Genomic DNA, 14,357 nt, shown 5'->3' on the forward strand with positions numbered 1-14,357 from the left:
CATGAAAAGGTCTCCTTTGACAATCACCTGCAGACTGTAGTAGTAAAATGTGGGAGATCACCATTTAATTTTTTGTGCATTTGAGAATGTTTCCTGACATAATTTAGGAGCATTTTCTGATCTCTGACAGAAGCAACTTAGGATTCTCTTGTTTGTGGTGGTCCTGTATGGAGAGATTATTACAGATTAGAGGAGCAAGCAAGTGCAGCTTTACACTTTTGCTGTTTGTGCATATAGCCTTTTGGATTAAAAGAAGGCTGGGGTGTTAGTGTCTTAGCAGCTTTGCATCATTGGATGTCACCACTCAAGTTTCTCAAGATTTTGAGACACTGAATCAATTCTCAACTACCTTTTCTGACCCCCCATAGATATGATGCATCACATTCAGCAAACACAATGCATCACACTACACTAGCAAAAACTATTTGCAGAGGTCAAGTGCTTGAAGCCAAATAGATGACAGCCAATTAGGGGACTGCATAAACCAATCTGATCAAAGATTTGCAATAGCAGAAAAAAAGTAGAGCTGAGTACATCTCATAATTGGTATTATCTTTACTACTATAAAAACCTCCTCTAGTGGCCATTACCACCTATTCCCATTGCATTTTTCAATTTACCCCCTTAACTTCGTAATATTAAAAATCAATCAAGTCTAGATGGATATCCACATAAAATTAAATTGATAGGGATATTTCCTATATAAAAAAGATGGTTACATATTTCATGAAAAATATTTTTTCTATTTATTCTAAGAATAACATAATATGTTTTCATCATTTACAAAGCACAGACATTCAGCTAGTCATCATAAGAGATGGTACATCAGCATCAGACTGTCACATCACTTTTCATTTTTAGGGAGCACTATATTGAGAGTAGGCACCTCAATTGAACAGAGCAAAGATAAGGAGGTACTTACAAGGTGTGATTGATGATTGATCATCACTTGACTTGATGGTTGACACCAGCAGTGCAGTGCACATGTGAGCATTCCAGGGGACCAAGGTATGGCTGAGGTTGCTGAGCCCACTACACATATGGTGATGTTGGCTAAGTCCAATGGGCCTGGATTAGCTTGGAGAAAAAGTGGCTCCTTTGCTAGTTGCTACACAACACCAAGCAATGGTCCAAGGGTTGTCTACCCATCTGCAAGCATCTCAATTGTTGTAGACATGTAGGTGTGGGTCACATTTGCTCATTTGCCCTCCTATCTATTAGCATCTCATTAGATGTAGTTTGGAAGGAAGGAATATATTGCATAAATGTTGTAGGAAATAGATTGCTCCCCACATTGTTTCACATGAAATTCAAATGTGCCATAGATAATTTTATGCCGACAAAGACTTATGAATTCATGACTATCTATACTTACCTAATAAGAAGGAACCTAGCATAGGTAAAAAGTCCCAGTCTCAATAAATATGCGCAAGTTTAGTAAGCTATGTAAAATTAAGAGTCCAGGGCCACAGAGTAATATCAATGTGTATTTTATTTGTTTATTTACCTAGATAGATCAACCCAAGCTTGATACATCGATTCAAATAAATACCATCACTGACACAGAAGCACAAGATTTAACGTAGGGAGTAAAGAGCCTATTGGTCTATAAGCAAGCAACGTTCATAGCAAGTTCAATAGTATAGCTAACTCATCTATAGTCAATCTAATAGTCAATTCATACAATAGTTACCTACAAAAACATCAATACATGGTCTCACATGTTATACATACATTTTGTCTTGAAACCCGTGTGCAGCTAGTTACAAATTAGTAGCTCACATCTCTTCTCTCCTCTCTCTTATCTCTTCAAAATATGTTTATAGTTGGCTTATAGCCTGCTATTGTACTTGCTTGACCCGATTGCTCTTACATAACAATGAGTAGTGACTATAAATATAATACAAGAGTGGGTATAATTTCAAGTAACTATTACCACCATCTGATTAAAAATATGATGCCATGAGCTACATTATCACCATCTACACCAAAACCGCAACAAGCTATTATACAACTATCCGAGATGTCATAAGACCATCAAAATCACCGAAAGCGCTTCTAAAACAACAATCTACTCCTCACCCAAAAAACCCAACACAAACCTTGATATGTAAGTCTATTATGGCTATGTTCTTTTATAGATGAAAGATGAAAAATTGTTTGATTTTTATAGCTGTTTAATGATATAAGATCTATCTCAGAAAAACAAGACGATGAATTTGTATATAGATATTTTTTTTTACAAAAACCACCGCCGTTTAGTAATTTGAAACGTGGGAAAAAAATGAGAAAAAAAACAAGCTGGGAATAATACGCCTAAATGAATGCAGCCTACATCTCCAGTGCCACGCGGCCACCCACACCGCGGCGCTGCGTCAGCAAGCAAGACTGCGAGAGCAAGAGCGGTCAAAGAAACGGCTAGCCACCATAGCCCATAGCCAGCGAAGCGAAGCAACACGGCAAGTTGCCTTGGCTTCGCCTCCCCTTCCACCGTCACGCGCTTCGCACACCACCACCCCCACCACAGGACGGCGAGAAGGAGAGAAAAAAAGAATATCTGGAAATCCTGCCGGAAATTTTACAAATCCCCCAGCCAGCGAGCGATCAAAGCCAGCGAGCCGGAGATAAAAACAAAAACCAAAACAAACGGAAGCCACGCCACCGGGGCGAGGCGAGGCGAGGCGCACGCATCCTCTCCTCCCGCCCCAGATCCCATCTCGCCGCTCCCGCCGATGGCCACCGCCGCCACCGCCACCGCCCCGGCCTCCGCCTCCACCTCCGGCCGCGGCGGCGCCGGCGGCTCCCCCGCCGCCTCCCACTCCGCCGTCTGCCTCGTCCCCTTCAGGTACATCACCCCCAATCTCTCTCTCTCTGCTCTCTCCTCTCCTCTGTAGAGCTACTATGAGTGGTTGTTTTGGTTTGATGGCAATGTGGGTGGCAGGTGGTGGGCGAGGGTGAGGGAGGAGGCGGGGGCGGAGGGCGGGGTCAGGTACGCGGCCACCGCGGCGGCGTCGCCCTCCTCCTACTACGGCCTCAGGCTGCTCCACAGCTTCCTGCACCCGGATCTCGTGCTGCGCCTCGACCGCGGGGACTGCCGCGGGGCCGCTGGGGGCCGGAGCTACGCGCTCGTGCCGGCCGACGAGCTCTCCAGGGTGCTCGCCAGGTGACTCACTCGCTCGTCTCCCCTCAATCTAGGGCGCCGTTGCCTCCGTTTTCCATTTTTGGCTGTTCGGTGTGCGGGATTGCAATGCTCATGCCGCCTTTAGCTCAATCGTATACTTCGATCATGTCCACATGTGGCTAAACGGGGGATGACCCGGTAGACGCGTCCCTATAGGGAGATGATCTTTGATCTAGCTGATTAGCCCTAATTACTAATGTATCGTGAGTCTCATGCCCGTACTGTTTCGGATTTCGATCAAAACCTTGAGGTTTAGTCACGCCAAAAAATGCTCCATGCCTTCGTCTGTGCCTTTGGAGAGATGAATTCATCATTTCAAGCTAGAATAATGCCCCGAGTGTAAGGTGACGCTGGTAATCATCTGCAATACGACAGTGATGCTGAGGGGAGGGCTTGTAGGTTGGACTGCTCCCTTTACAGCTTTATTACTACTGCAGTGTGTATATGTTTGTTGAATTGTTGTATTACTTGACAGTTAATCTCCCACCCCCATTCAGTCTAGAGATCTATGTTTTAGCACATTTAGCTCTATGCCTCTATTAGCTTATTATGCATCACCAGCTCTGCTGATAAACTTTAATATCAACAGTACTTTCCTCCAACATAGCAATACTCACAATTTGTCATGCAAAGTTGCAAATGCGTGGAACTCTTAAAACCATTCCATTCATATGGCTTCACTTTTGATTTGTGGAAAGCCAGGATAAATAAAAAAAAAACTCTTCTATGAGCTGACGTTGTGAGCATAATTGTTCTTAAGGCAACAAGATGACCCACCCTCCAATTGCCTTGGCGACGCCTAGACGTTTAAGGCGAGTGCAAGGCGACACCTTACACACATGAGCTCAAGAGGCATACTAGAGAACTACTAATTACATTTTCAATTGGAATATGAAAATAAGGCAAAAAGTCAACAAGAACGGCAGGCAGAGCCGACGCTTTGCTTCGCAATGGCGCTCGGACGCCTAGACAGCGCTTTAAGAACCATGCTGAGCAATGAGCACACCACAATTGCATGTGAAACCGAAAGAAGTAGTATAAGTCGTGATATAGTTACATTTGATGCCACTCTATTTTTAACATTGTTCATAATTCCAATTGTCCATGTCGGGCAAACTTGGGATGGCACACTTAGGATTTTTTTTTATTTGGCTTTCTTAGCAAATAAGTCGAGCCTATCTCAAAATGATTGCTTTGAATGATTCATAAATTTTGCACTTCATTATTTAGTGGGAAGGTTAAATGTCTCAACTCTCAACAGTGATGTTGATGGGTTCATCTTCCTTCATACACTTGAGTTCATGCTGTGTTTCCTTACTTGATTATTGTCTTTCCCCAGTAAGGTTTCTGTAATATGCTTGACAATAAAATCATGCATGCATATGATGTGTTTTGCTCTCTGTTCTGTGACCATCTGCAAATCAGCTTTACCGAGTGGGTGCATGTGAAGTATTAAGTCTCAACTGTCTATAGCCCTGTGGTGCATTGGTTGATAATCACAATCTTTTTATAATACAACAGTACATTTTGTTTTCTTTTTCTTGTTAAAAGATGACATTAAGTACACATGCACACAGTTTTAACTTATGTGGAAAATATATGCCATTTTTGTCTGTACTAGCTAAATACCCGTGCTTTGCTATGGATAAAAATGAACTACGCATGCCCTAGCATTGTTTGGAACAAGTTAATTGTGAGATTTTTCAAACTTTCATCCCTACAAATGGCTTTGCATGGCAAACTTGTATTCTAGAGCTGAAATAATATATTAATTATATATAGAAGGATCTTTTTTTTTAACATTAAAGGACATGGAGTAGCTAGTTAAAAAATCAGCATAGGAGGTGCAGTGGCAGATTCACCACCACAATTGCCTTCTTCTAAAGGAATGATTTATTCAGTAACTGGGAGGGAGAGCAATTCAATGTGGGTTCCCTTTAATGCTAGGCTGGTCCTGCTTTTATGACAGGGGTTTTTGTTGGGTTTTATGTTGTCGATTATTTTGGTACGACAGGCACCCTTGAACATCTCATGTTTTTCTTTTTAGCAACCTAGACTTTCTTGTTTAGAAAACAATGTGCAATCGTAACCTAGACTGTTCTTACTATGTTGAATAGCAAGTTTATGTCAAATGGTAAGCATAAGCAACAGCTGTAATCGGTTAGATGTCTGCAGTAAGATGTGAGTAGGATTAGATTCTTAACACCTATTCTCTTGCACTTTTAACCTATCTTGGTTGATAGCTCTCCCTGAAATGGGTTTCTTGCGACCTTAATTTTAATCTGCAGGAGTTCTATTTGATTAGAATATTTCTTACAAGAAAGAAGAAACTTGATAACAGATGGTAAACTCACTCAGCTGAAGTAAGGCTAGCAAGTCTTTCATATAGAATAAAGTATATTCTGTATCGTTACACACAATCCTTATTTCCTCTCAAGTCTGGGCTAAAATTTTAATACAAGATCTGTGTTTTAGGGAATTGGTGATTACTGTATAGGATAACTAGGAAGAATCTGTGGTTTTATATGTTATCGTTTTCTCTGTCATCAGCTAGTAGCCTAGTAGCTACATGTATTCTCATTAGATCTCAATGTTAGTCAAATAGGACATTTTCCTGGTATATTTTAAAACCATTCAAACTCCACTTTGTTACTATGTTACCATTATGTTCTATCTATGTTAGACTATTGTACCTTTTGAGCACTTTTGAACCACATACTTTTGGACCATGTGGTGATGTCTGTGTGCTGATAGCACACTCTCATCGCCTTGCACATGACATCAATATGCCCATGTTGCGTTCCACCAATTACAGCACACTGCATCTTCCTTTGTAGCTCATCCCTCAGCTGTTTGCTGCAGCATGCACTGAGTTGCTAGCGTCACCATGACACCATATTGGTGGTGCACACGCTGCTTTCTGCACAATGCATGGTCAGCATGTGCACTCACAAAGAGTAGCTCTTTTCTTGTCTGGGTTGACTAAGATGACTAAGAGAACATAGGATTCATTTCCAATGTTATGGAAATCTATATTCTGCAGTGTTATAATGTCGTCGTCCAACTGGTTTTGTACTTTGATGCCAAAGATGATTCTTCAGCATACCATAGTACTAATTTGATACTGGAATTACATAAAATTCCATGAAATCTTGTCTCTCTGTGTTGTTTTTTGCCTAATAGGTACAACTTACAAATCATGCTATCGGTTTTCCTGACTTCATGTCTGTTTTCTTCTTCAGGCAGAATTCTAGTCTGGCGTTGCATAATAAACATTCATTTGCTGAGGATAGTGCTGGTGCGTACCCTTTGGTGCTCAGGATATCAGTTCGAGAAACAAGTATTTTGACAGTGAAAATTAGCAAAAAGGTAATGCTTTTTGACAGATGATATATGGTTCATGAACTTTATTCTTGTGACTATCCTAACACGTGCTATTCTATTTCAGGACAATCCAGTCGAGAACTATAAACGGGCAAACAAGATTTTTAATATTGATTCTCAACCAGTATGTCACTGCTTGTTGCATTTCAATTTGTGCAATATATTCCCACTTGTGCGGTTTACTTAATGTTTCTCTATGCAGGTTCATGTTTGGGATTTTTCAGGGCAGACAAACCTAATATTAATGAATGAATGGAATAGGTCAAATCATGACTGCTGCCACTCAGAGCTAGAGGTAGTATAAGTTGATACTCCCCTTTTTGATACCCTCGTTTTTCTATAGATGCATTTATTAAATGCTGATCAATAACCTTGGTTTCTGGTTTCAGATTGTTTCAGAATCAGGCATAAGATTTCCTATCCTAGATCCATATTCTTATCACCTTTTTGGCGTGTGCAGAATCTTCTTGAAGTGCAAGTCTATGCAATGTCTGACTCCTTAACTTCCAAGATTGGTGGAACCGGCAAAGAGTATGCAGAACAATCGTCTGGAGATGTTAATGATATGGATGTTGATTTGTCCTATGGAAGCTTTGGAAGATCTAGCTCGACTGGGCTAGTTGGATTGGAAAATCTTGGGAACACTTGCTTTATGAACAGCTCAATTCAATGTTTGGCTCACACATCAAAGCTTGTTGATTATTTCCTAGGAGATTATGACAGAGATATAAATCGGACAAACCCACTAGGACTGAATGTACGTATAGGTTGTCATGAGTTTACAGTTTTTGTCCCTTTGAATACACCTGCTAAATTTACTGATTTTTTTCATTGATTAGGGGGAACTTGCTTTGGCATTTGGAGAATTATTGAGGAGATTATGGAACACGGAGAGAAAACCTGTTTCACCACATCACTTTAAGTCAAAGATAGCTTGTTTTGCCCCTCAATTCAGTGGCTTTAATCAGCATGATTCACAGGAGCTTCTTGCTTTCTTATTGGATGGCCTCCATGAAGATCTCAACCAGGTCAAGTGCAAGCCATATGAAGAAGCTAAGGATGCAAGTGGCCGTCCTGACAAAGAAGTGGCAGACGAGTATTGGAGCAATCATTTAGCTCGAAACGCCTCTGTAATAGTTGATATTTGCCATGTAAGTTCTTTAAAACTTCCTGCATCTTAAAGCAATGACATTATTAATTAGTCCTGCTCTTCCACAGGGCAACAAGATTCGGTGAACGAAAAAAAGTAATCATATATTAAATATAAAGTGCCCATGTGCTTATGCAAAACAAAATTGAACAAATCTAATCAGAAATTAGGATTAAGATTGAATTATTCAGATTGATTTTTATCACTTTAAAAGGACAAACTTGCTGCTTCCCTTAGATTGCACAGCTTTCATATGGGAAGGAGAAAATCATAGTAACATCCCTCATTAAATATTTTTTCATGTTTGTATTTGTTTGTCATGACACGACATGCACTTTTCTATAACTATTGTCATATTGCAACTTAACTTATGATGCTTACATGTGCTGAATTTCTGCCACTGAACCTTTTCTGGTATCTACTTGCAGGGGCAGTACAAATCTACGTTAACTTGCCCTACTTGTAGTAAAACATCTGTCACTTTTGATCCATTTATGTACTTATCTTTGCCTGTACCTTCCACGGCAAAGAGGACAATGACTGTGACAGTTTTCAGCACTGATGGTAGCATAGAGCCAATCTCATATGATGTCAGTGTGCCACAATTTGGGAGTCTTAATGATCTTGTTCAGGCTTTAAGTTCTGCTTGTTCACTTGGAGATGATGAGATCCTGCTCATTACAGAGGTATACTTCTCTCCACTTTGGCTTCTTTGCATTGTTGTAAACTTTCTATCCCCTATTAATAATATAATTCATATAGACCTTTTTACTTGCTGACAAAGTGACTATACAGGTCTATAACAACCGCATCATTCGATACCTCGAAGAGCCTTCAGATTCAGTTTCATTGCTGAGGGATGGAGATAAATTGGCAGCATACCGGCTACCAAAAAAATATGAAACATCCCCATTTGTGGTTTTTACACACCAACATTTCGATGAGTAAGCACAATCAGATATATTTCTTGCTAGATTTCTATTTAACTTAGGTATTTTAGTAAAACTAATAATGTGCTTTGGGCACCATTAAATCCAGGCATTCCAGTGTTGATGATATGACACCACAAATGAAGGAATTTGAGGCCCCACTACTGGCAGTTCTTCCTGAGAGAGTCAATGGATTAACTCTGAAGAGTATCTATCTGAAGTTGTTAAAACCATTACGATTTTCCAAGGGCGCTAGTTCTCTTAATGATAGTGGGAGTTGTAATAGTGGCTGTGCTGCTGTCCCGATGGATGCAATACCTGATTCAGATGGTCAGTTTCTTAGTGCTCCATTGGAAAATACCCTTGAAAGTAGCCACTCTGATACAGTTGAATGCCAAGGGACAGGAGGACCTAGTGAGTCATCTGAGTGGGAAGCAGATGTGGAACAGTTTGAATTTTATTTAACAAACGGAAGGTGTGATGTCCAGCAAGCGAGAATAGAAACAAATGAGGTGGATTTACTTGAGAGTACACCAAACCGGTTACAGATCAATGTCCATTGGCAACAAAATGCAGTAAGACAATATGAAACTTCAATGTTGAAAAGTCTACCTGAGATTCATAAGCTTGAGCTTATCCCGAAAAGAAATGAAGATTCTGTTGCACTAAATGGTTGTCTGGAAGCCTTTCTAAAAGAGGAACCATTGGGCCCAGAAGACATGTGGTGAGTGTCCCCAAGGAACAGCTGTTTTGCTTTTGGCTTCCCTTCTTATCGAATAGCCTTCTTTGCCATATCCTTTTCTCCCATTAATAGAAATTGGTTGATATGCTTATGTATGAAACGCAAATAGATTGATTACCATTGCAAAGTATTACCTCAATACGTGGCATGCTTTGGATTCTGAATTGAAAGTGTACAATTGTTGCATAACTGATACCCACTTTATTCTCTGCTTTGCATTCAGGTACTGCCCGTGCTGCAAAAAGCATCAACAAGCAATGAAGAAATTAGATTTGTGGAGGCTACCGGAAGTTCTGGTCATTCATCTGAAAAGGTTCTCATATACCCAGTTCACAAGAAATAAGCTTGAGACATTTGTAGATTTTCCCATTAGTGATCTGGATCTGTCTTCATATATCATCGACAAGAGTGAACTATCGAACTGCCATTATCGCTTGTATGCTATTAGCAATCACTATGGAAACATGGGAGGTGGACACTACACCGCCAGCATCTACGTGAGTTTCCCCTTTTATCTATCTGTTCTCATTACAGCCAGCCTTTAAATCAATGTCTTGATAATGAGCAAGGCTGGTGGTTTGACTGGTGTACTGACATATATGATCTTTCTGCAGCATGAAGAAGGGAAGGGATGGTACAAGTTTGATGATGAATGTGTGAGACCTATGACTGAAGACAGTATAAAGACACCTGCTGCTTATGTTCTGTTCTACAGACGAGAATGATCAGGATACAACTGCAATACATCAAAGACTTTTTTCGGGATGTTTTGTGAAGTCTAGATCTTCCAACATATTCGACATATGGGCATTTGAATCTCTCAAGTCACTAACCTATACAACATCATGTACAGATTCAATTGCCGACAGGAGAACAAAAGACCTAGCTAATGCACTATTCTTTTCCAGCTCGACATATTCTTTTTGTACATGGTTTGGTGGTCCTACAATTAATGTAATTGCTGCTAGTGATTAGCCTGGGTTCAACAAAATTCTTTTGTCACCGAATTGTTGCCAATAATTTTAAACGATGTAACCTCTCTTTTAAATTAACTCGTGTGATCGATCTGTTCCTGTCGCCCACGCTGTGGCGAGTGCGACGCCATAGCTACTGCTCCATCCATGAGTGGCTATTTGCCATCCTGGTAGTCAGATGACATTGACATGATGATCATTGAAGGTCTGAAAATCCATTCTGTTGCTTGCTTTTTGGACCCGAAAATATATCCATGATCATTTCGGATTTCGACCTATCTCCAGAACTCTGCTGTTTGACAAACAACAGAAGATTATTGCTGCCCTCAGTGCTGTTTGGCCTGATTGCCTTGGACAAATATTCTGACATATCTCAAGAACATCTTTTCTGCTTTGACATATCACAGGACCCGACCAGGTTGGATGGGCATCATACCTTTATGCAACAATGTTGTCCTTAGAAACTGTGTTCTGAATGACAACTCCATACCCCCAGGTACAGTGAACAGCTGATCTTCATGTGCAAGCTATATGCTAATTCCCCCCTTGTGCCCATGTTTTTCTCTCAAACTTTGTGCGTTCGTTTGTGCTTGTGTTGTCAAGGTTGTCATCTGAGGCAGATGATATTTCCACTAACTGTAGTCGGCAACTGTTCAGGTAGGGTTTGATAATCTCTTAAGTGATTCAATTTGCTCCCTTATCATTCTTGGTTTCGATCCAAAGACGAATGGTTATCTTATGGTCCACGTACCTTTTTGTAAGATACTGGAAGAAAACTTTCGGCTGCTGCACCTGTAGTTGCACAAGGCCATATCTGATCGTACCTACTTGTAGCCTGCACAAATTCTATTCATTTTTGACATATTCCTTTTTTTTCTCTCTCTTTTTCGCAGGGAAGAACAGATTTTGATCATATCTCGATGACTCGATCGATCCTGAAGAGAGAAAGATGAGTATGACAAAATATACAATTAATGGAAGCTGATGAGAGATGAGCGTGTGGACTGTAGAGCGAAGGGAGAGAGACCCACATGAATGGTCAGATCGATGATAGGATTGGACACCTGATGGAGCCAAACCAAAGCAAGGGGAGACCCCTCCTCTGAATTCTGATGGAAGACGACCAAGCATGCATTTGCTACTACGCCCTGCAGCATCGCTGTCCGGGGCCCAGGCTCCAAGTACAATCCATCAGCGTCTACAGTATCCTAACATTGATGGTGATCACGATCCCATACGGTGCCTGCTCCACCAAGGTAACAACAATACTCTACTGTGTCGTCCGGTGAACTTCTTTTTTTTTTGATCTACAGTTACTGGATCGGTGAGAAAGAAAACTGATCTGGACCATCTTGTACGGTGTTCTGATGAAGAGGTTGTGTGGCTTTGCAGTAAGCTACAGGGTACCAGTTATGATGCTGTAGATCCTGCACGATGTTGAAGGAAGAGAGGTACCATTCCAGTTTCCAGCCCTTGGAGTTGGAGGCAAGAACCAGACAGGTAACTTCTCTTTCTTTCTTGGCACTTGGTTCTCATAAATCTTAGTAATGTCAAGAATTGAATTTGAGAGATTTAACATTAATTTTAACTATATATTCAAGACTATGGGATATATATATGCTGGTTCATTTACGCTGCTAAAATTTAGTAACGTCAAAATTTTGGTAATGTAATTAACAAAGCTAAACATTTGATAAAAAAGGGTTTTACTCTAGCAAGATTTGGGCTATCCTCACATTAACGCTTCTTGGCACCAACCACCAAACCATGCAACAATCACTTCATTTCTGTCCTTACCAACATTTTTGGCACCACAGTATTGGCAGTACTAGCAAGTTTTTGATAGATAGATCGGAACTAAACACCTTAAATCCTAGCAAGCCAATACTACCAAGATAAAAGTTAGTGTAGTGTGTGTCATGTATGTTAACCACAAGATACATCTGTTGTACGATTGGACTAGAAGCCACCGGTTGACAAGGAACGGACGCAATTGACCTAATTAACGCTTATTATGAAAGCTATACGTACTATCAGCAACTTGATTATCTTTTATTGCTAAACAATACGGGGGAGCGCCAGCATCCACCACGGATTATTGTAACAGTCAAATCAAAACTGACTCTCCATATGTCAAGCTAACTAACTGATCACATAATCCTATGGTTCGGTAATACTGTGCTAAGAAGTTTGCCTTTGAGGCAAAGAAAAACCGAAAATATGCACACTCAGCATCCTATAAATTTATAAATAGCAGACTATCCTACGTAATTAAACATTTATGCTACTTATGACTATATTGATCAATCTACAATGTTATAATATCTAGGACCAACGATATACAACCAAACGCACATATCTTTCTTTTCTCTAATTACCGTGAATAATTTATAGTGCTAGCTCCAGATAGAACATAGATACTAGCCTACCATTGCATCTTGAGTTTGAACCAATATTCACACTGGGCATAGCGTCAACCCATAGATTTACGGAAAGCTACCACACAACAATGAGTTACACTAGTGAAATTATTAATGCATAAATCGTAGACAGGAGAGACAGCCCCATCTTTTCGCTTCTGTTTATACTCATAAGACAAAATTTGGATTCAACCTTAAATTTAAAGTAGATTTTGAGATTTTTGTATCATAGTTTATTTTTTAGTCTTTGATTTTAAATCGTTAACAACACATATATGAAATTTTTATTTAAAAATTATTTTTTATTTGTAAATATACCGTTTGACTTATTCCCTGAATAAACCAAACGATCACCCCTTCCTGAGATTCAAATTCTTGCTGGTAGTTAGTAGTATCATCGATCCATAGCAGCCTGAGTTTATTTGAGCCACCCAGCTAATTAATGATCAATCTGAAGGTGTTCATAGGTGATAGGCCACGGGAAACTACCACGCAACAGTAAAAAGCACTGGCATATATAATGAATAGTTGATACGGGTGAGAAGCTGCCGGGGACCGGCCGGGCTGGTACATAGCTCTAGATATATAGCCGCTGATCGATCGAGAGGAGATCGACGAGTAAATTTAAAACAACAGCAGATGGATCGATCGATGACGAGCAAAAGACGCAAACAGTGGCACTACTATCCCGGTGTACGCGGAGCAGGGAGAGGACAAAGTAAAGTGCCCAGGCTGCCGGCCATCTAGTGGCTTGGTTAAATTGGCAGGCGTACGCCAACGCTGCCACCCCATTTCCAGGCACATGCAATGCTATGCATCCATTCATTCATTCATTCATGTATGCATGCTGGCCGGCTTAGCTGCTGCCTACTGCATGCCTGGATGCATGCTAGCTAGCTTTGCTGGTACAAGTCAAGATTGGCACTTGTTTCCTGCAAGAGAAAAGGACAAAGGGGAGAGGCCACATGTATGTGTGTGATGATCAGCTGATCAGGATTCATGAGGGAGCTATTTCTTTGCATGCTTGTAGCCCTGGTCTCCTTGTTCCTGTTTAATTTTTCCAGATGACTGTTTGAGGTGAGCAGGCTGATCAGTAGTTCAGTAGTCCTTCAAATAAAACAGTGGTAATGTAATCCAGCACATAAGTCATGTGGATCATACATGCATCTTTTTTCAGTAGTTCACTAGTCCTTCAAATAAAAAAAATAGTAATGTGATCTAGTACAAGAGTCCAGTGGTCTCTGAAGCATACATGCATTTTTTAAAGAAAAAAATCTATACAAGTTTTACTTTGCAAGATGAAATCTTGAAACTCGTTCGCCTTAGAATTTCAGAACTGTTCACGTGGTTAACACAAATTAAAAGTCTATTGTTTTTATCGTCTTATCAGTGGTCTGTATTACTGTATAGTTGGAGCAAGTGATACTGTTATTATATTCAGGAAACAATTCCGGATATATGTATCAACTGGTCTGTCGGCCATGATTTTTTTTAGAGTGTCCATACTATTGATATACTATTGAGAATCACAGATTAAGAATTATGAGCTGTTCCATATGCTTTGCTGCAGAGGTTGA

The 14,357-nt window shown here is 40.4% G+C and overlaps 1 protein-coding gene across 1 annotated transcript; it reads left to right on the top strand.

The window, feature by feature from the left end:
- Positions 1-1,010: 1,010 nt before the first annotated feature.
- On the top strand, positions 1,011-10,614 carry LOC102711361 (ubiquitin carboxyl-terminal hydrolase 8). The gene is made up of 12 exons (XM_040525845.1): positions 1,011-1,177; positions 2,942-3,163; positions 6,424-6,550; positions 6,630-6,689; positions 6,768-6,860; positions 7,026-7,322; positions 7,405-7,716; positions 8,144-8,401; positions 8,511-8,659; positions 8,754-9,368; positions 9,610-9,883; positions 10,001-10,614. The coding sequence occupies exons 1-12, from the start codon at positions 1,011-1,013 to the stop codon at positions 10,109-10,111; spliced, it is 2,685 nt and encodes an 894-aa protein (XP_040381779.1). The 3' UTR covers positions 10,112-10,614.
- Positions 10,615-14,357: the final 3,743 nt, after the last annotated feature.

This window comes from Oryza brachyantha, chromosome 7 (genome assembly GCF_000231095.2).
Source record: "Oryza brachyantha chromosome 7, ObraRS2, whole genome shotgun sequence".
Classification (NCBI taxonomy): Eukaryota; Viridiplantae; Streptophyta; class Magnoliopsida; order Poales; family Poaceae; genus Oryza; species Oryza brachyantha.

Coding starts and splice junctions, on each gene's coding strand:
- LOC102711361 (XM_040525845.1), top strand. CDS start 1,011: ATGGCTGAGGTTGCTGAGCCCACTACACATATGGTGATGTTGGCTAAG. Junction 6,551..6,629: donor CAGTGAAAATTAGCAAAAAG/GTAATGCTTTTT, acceptor ATTCTATTTCAG/GACAATCCAGTCGAGAACTA. Junction 6,690..6,767: donor TTAATATTGATTCTCAACCA/GTATGTCACTGC, acceptor TTCTCTATGCAG/GTTCATGTTTGGGATTTTTC.